The following is a 5810-nucleotide window of genomic DNA, read 5'->3' as shown; positions in this document are numbered from 1 at the left end:
ATAACACACTGGATAAATACTTTTACAAACATTATGGATTTTATGTGAGTTATGCAAGTTAGGTAATGTAAGTGTATTTTCTAACATGACAATTATTGCCTGTATTACTGTAATTATTTCAGCAAACAAGGGATTTTGAAACATGTATCTTGCATTGTTTGCTCTTGAATGAATTGATTGTTAAAAGTACTAAATTGAGAGAAGATCAAAATGTTGTGTTTAGGTTATTAAATCAAATGTTCTCGATATATATTACAATAATCTTATGTTTTGGAAAAAAAAAAGATTGTGTGGATGAAAATATGTGTAATTGAAATTAATTAGATCAGTTTTGAGAGAATGACTAGTGATGTTACAAGTGTGATCAGTTTGGATGTTTGTACTAAGAGTTTTGAAAATATACACCTTACTTATGAAAATAGCACCAAACCAATAAAAAAAAAGTAAGCAGACAATCTATTAATACAATGATGATTTATTGTGTGAAACATGATTGATACACACTAAAGTATTTTTTTAAGCAAGTCACTCTGCTGCTATCTATGCTCTTGGGCAGTTATCAATGATACAATACACATAGAAACTCCCGTGTCTGAACCTGTGAAAATTATGCTTTAATTATATGCATTCCTACATATTGAGTGTTGTGTTTTCCTCCATTCATATTTCTATTGGTGATAAATACTTTTCAAATGAAAATGTCTTCTTCATAGGTTACACTTAACAGTTAATATCACTGATTATTATGACTACATTTTTAACAAAACAGAGAGAAGATGAGAGGAAAGATGGAAAATGTGAGTGAAATGGAAAATAGGGGGAGGCTGTTTGAGCTTCTGAATCCACTGGATTTAAATTCCACAAATCCAGGCAGGTCACTCTTTATCTGAGAGCTGATCCAGTCCTGGTAGTGAGACACTCTGGTGTAACCACCAGGGTACTTGGGTGCTGTACACTGTACGCTGAAACTCGTAATGCCAGACTGAATCCACTGTGAGTCATTAATAACCAGTGGACCTCCACCATCTCCCTGCATAGACAAGCACTTCACATTTACATCATGCCAATATACTGAGCATCTGTAAGCAGACACTGACTGATGTCTTACCTGACATAAGCCTTTCCCACCCTCAATTGGTCCAGCACACAGAATGTTGTCTGTAAATATGCTTTCATAGACAGATTTACAATAACTGTTGCTGATGACTGGTATCTTCACCTCCTGCAGTGTGTTTGGAAGAGTGGTGTCTGTTGCATATAAATCAGTATTAAAAAACACAGTTTTAAGACCAATTCACACCAAGAATGTTAACTATAATAATCTATAATGATAACTACATTTTTGTCTACACCAAAGGATGACAGCATCCTGTTTATCCACCTTTTTCCTCACTTCTCCGTTTAGTTGTGTGTAATCAGCTGGTGAGCAGTGGAGGTAATGTGAAAATAAAATAAACAGGCCTACAGACTATTTAATAACACCACAGCTATATATGCAATTTCAGTTTTATTTTGAATACAGGTGCATCTCAATAAATTAGAATGTCGTGGAAAAGTTCATTTATTTCAGTAATTCAACTCAAATTGTGAAACTCGTGTATTAAATAAATTCAGTGCACACAGACTGAAGTAGTTTAAGTCTTTGGTTCTTTTAAATGTGATGATTTTGGCTCACATTTAACAAAAACCCACCAATTCACTATCTCAACAAATTAGAATATGGTGACATGCCAATCAGCTAATCAACTCAAAACACCTGCAAATGTTTCCTGAGCCTTCAAAATGGTCTCTCAGTTTGGTTCACTAGGCTACACAATCATGGGGAAGACTGCTGAGCTGACAGTTGTCCAGAAGACAATCATTGACACCCTTCACAAGGAGGGTAAGCCACAAACATTCATTGCCAAAGAAGCTGTCTGTTCACAGAGTGCTGTATCCAAGCATGTTAACAGAAAGTTGAGTGGAAGGAAAAAGTGTGGAAGAAAAAGAAGCACAACCAACGAGAGAACCGTAGCCTTATGAGGATTGTCAAGTAAAATCGATTCAAGAATTTGAAATGTGAGCCAAAATCATCACAATTAAAAGAACCAAAGACTTAAACTACTTCAGTCTGTGTGCATTGAATTTATTTAATACACTAGTTTCACAATTTGAGTTGAATTACTGAAATGAACTTTTCCACGACATTCTAATTTATTGAGATGCACCTGTAATTGTACAGCCCTAGCTCTTTACAGTCAGTGATTCCAATGACATCATTCCACTGTGTCTTTATCATTATAGTTGTAGTGTGAACTGTTATTAAAACTTTATGCTTATAGTTATCATTATAGTTACAGGCCTATAGTCATTTGCATGTGATGACAAAGTTTTAGGTTACACTTTATTTCAATAGTCCACTTTAGACATTCTACTAAGTAACTTTGCAACTACATGTCAACTAACTCATTAATTTGCACATACATGTCAACTAACTTTCATTAGATTATTAGTAGACTGTTAGGTTAGGGTTGGGGTTAGTAAAATAAGTTGACATGAACTTGCAAAGTTTCTTCAGTAGAATATCAGTTTATCAAAATTAAGTGTTAGCAGATATTTAATTGGACAGTCTACTAATACTGCAAAGTTACTTATAGTTAGTAGAAATAAAGTATCAAAATAAAGTTTTATAACCTTGGACATGTGGACCGAACACATGTGGAAATGTGTTAAGTTGCCCTCACCTCCAAAATTAAGTTTTCCCCATCCAGTGATCCCGCTCTCAGTACCCGCAGCAAATGTACTACCAGCAGCCGCCAGACAGACGGGCCTAATATAATCATTGAAAGTCACAGAAGAGGAGAGCTTGACCAGTGCTATGTCGTTGTCAAATTTATCTGGGTGATATTTAGGATGGATGATGATTTGAGCCACAGTTCTGGAAATCTGATGGGGGTTTGTGCCTATTTGCCATTGACGTCCCAAGTAGATTACTGTGGTCGATGCAGTCAATCTGTAAACATAATTTTTTTTAAAAATCAGTCTTAATTCCACTGTTTATCTATCTATATATGCAACGTTATGCCACTACATACTCCTGAAAGCACTGAGCTGCAGACAAAACCCAGTCTTTATTGATTAGACTCCCACCACATACAAGACCGTCATTTGGAACATAATTAATGCTCACTTGCCAGGGCCAAGACCCCTCAACTGCATTTTGTCCTCCAACAATCTTGGGGTTAAGGGGGGCTCGGCCACACACTGATGAGAAAAAAAGAAGAAGTGGGTATTCAATGTGGGAGATAAGATCAACATAAATATTTGTAGCCTTTCTGTAATCTTTTATTGAAATGTAATAACTTGCTCCTCATTTGAAATCCCTCCTGTCCTTATAGTCATAATACCTAATCAATTCTAAATGGACAAAATCTAGTTCTACCTCAGCAAAAGCATTTGAATGGTAATTAAGAGTGCAGAAACTTACCATTTAACTGGCAGAGTGAGCTTATATTGGAAAAAGAAGAAGAAGAAAAACAAATAATTAGATACTAAACGGATTAGAAATGTTTAAAATTACAGAGCTGATAAACTGGTTTGAATAGCCTGCAATCAATATTTCACATTCACATTAGCACTGTTCACTTAGTTCACTCATGTAATAATAATATAAAAATTGTCATTATGTACTCATCATTCTAAACCTGTGTGACTTTCTTTCTATTGAGGAACACAAAAAGAGCAATTCTGAATGATGTACTGTTAGCCGACATTATACAATGAATGGGAACTGAAGCTTTGAAGGACACAAAAGCAGTATAAAGTACAATGTAAAATGGAAAAGAATGAAAACACATTGCAGTAAAAACCTGTTATATGGTTAACTGTAAGTTACATTACCATAGAATTAAAAAAATATTACTACATATATAAAATTTAATGGAACAACACATTTACTTTTACTGTAAAATAATGAAAAATTATGGGTTTTGTCAGTAAAAAGTACGAATTAATATCTATATTGTATTCAGCAATACATACTTTTACAGTATTGTTAAATCAGTTTGTTAGTAAATATAAGAATCAATCTTTAATTGATGGTTAAAAGAGTAAAAGAACATTCGTGATACATCACATTTGATTGCATTTTATAGAAATAGTTATCTTGATATTGTTATCAGTTCTGAACATCAGGGTGTTTTCTGTTATATTTTATGTTGTGTAGGTCGTAGTTCAGGAATGTTGGTAGGTAATGATATGCTTTACACAATCACCAAAATGACTATGGTAATGCCAGAAACATTGAACCTTTTTTTTTTACAGTGTATCATAAAAATATCATAAAAGTAGTGACTCTTGCACTAAATTTGAAATTTCATAATTTGTATGATACAGCTTTGTGTGATGCCTGAAATTGGGAATTATCTACTGATAATCCTTAACTGCATTGAGCTGATAATCACTGCGATGGTTACTGCAAACGTTTTATTCATCACTTCTCTCATGATCTCTAATGAATCGAGATATCATGAGTAAGTCATGGCAAATTGTTTTTACATTACTTTAACTTATCAAAATTAATATATATATATATAAAATTAGCATTTTTATTAGGCTCCTATGCTTAGGTTCAGTAATTTTACATTAATGGCAATGTATAGGTCCTTTTCAATGCCATTAAAGTGAAAGAACTGAATATAAATATAAGAGCTTGATAAAAATGGTCATTTTAGATTAAAATTTCAGATGGCACTTAGAGGCTTTTGCATCTGAACTCTTCATATATATATATATTACATGAAATTCAGCTTGATTTTTTAAGTTGGTTTAAAATAATTTAAGTTGAAATGACTTATACAACCATGTACATCCATGTTTATTATACTTAAAAATGTAAGGTAACAACTGAACTTACGGTTTGAAGTTGAAATAGGTAGAAATATTTTTACAGTGTCAACATTTTTCAATTAATAATGCCTTAAATTATAAACATTTTAAATTATTAATTTTAAATAAATTAAATTATAAAGTTCTGTCTTTTGGTCATTTTGGAGCTTAACAGCCTTAGTCCCTTTCATTATGTTCAATCCAACGTATGAGCAGAATATTCTTCAAATATTCTTCAAATATATATATATACTATATTTCTGCTACAAAGAAAATAAGTTTTTGTCAGTTTTCAAACTATTTTAGCAAAAACAAAACAACACATAATTAAATGAAATTAAAGATTTTTTCATTGCTATGAGTTTCCAAAAGCAACAAAAATGTAAAACAGACCGATTATTTATGCTGTAGATGTATCAGATTTTACCTGCTATGTTGAGCAGTATAACCCCTGCAACACACACAGCTAGACGCAGCGTCATCCTCATGCTCGTTTCCTTCACAGCAGAAGTGTAATGGCAAGTAAAGCAATTAATTCTGTCTTTAGTAGAGCTTTATGTATAAGTTTATCTGTGAAACATCATGGTTTTTTTTACTGCTATCCTATAAGTAATTTGAGTACACACCCAGCTATAAAAAAAAATCAACACTGCTTCCAGTATCCAGATTGCTACTTACTGGCAATGATTCATCACTTGATGCATTCAGTTTCAAACACATGGCCATCCCATGTGACTGCTTAAAGGGGTCATATGATGCGATTTTGTTTGGCCTTCCAAAAGAGGACACAACTAGAAATCAGTGGTTAAGTTGTATTTACAACACTGTTCCAGAACAGTTCAAACCAAATATTCAGATGTGTGCAATGCATTTTACGGAGGACAAGGACTGTTTCCTGGGAGAGTAGCCTACAATGCCGGTGTTCTACAAGAAGCTACAAGAAG

General features: G+C 33.3%; 1 protein-coding gene across 1 annotated transcript; it reads right to left on the bottom strand.

The window, feature by feature from the left end:
- Positions 1-757: 757 nt before the first annotated feature.
- On the bottom strand, positions 758-5354 carry LOC107694210 (prostasin-like). Its single transcript, XM_016493850.1, has 5 exons — positions 5294-5354; positions 3075-3243; positions 2724-2992; positions 1109-1248; positions 758-1030 (listed from the first exon to the last, which is right to left on the bottom strand). The coding sequence occupies exons 1-5, from the start codon at positions 5352-5354 to the stop codon at positions 758-760; spliced, it is 912 nt and encodes a 303-aa protein (XP_016349336.1).
- Positions 5355-5810: the final 456 nt, after the last annotated feature.

Source organism: Sinocyclocheilus anshuiensis, unplaced genomic scaffold (genome assembly GCF_001515605.1).
Source record: "Sinocyclocheilus anshuiensis isolate Anshui unplaced genomic scaffold, SAMN03320099.WGS_v1.1 scaffold2704, whole genome shotgun sequence".
NCBI lineage: Eukaryota > Metazoa > Chordata > Actinopteri > Cypriniformes > Cyprinidae > Sinocyclocheilus > Sinocyclocheilus anshuiensis.
This window is presented reverse-complemented; position numbering and strand designations above follow the sequence as displayed.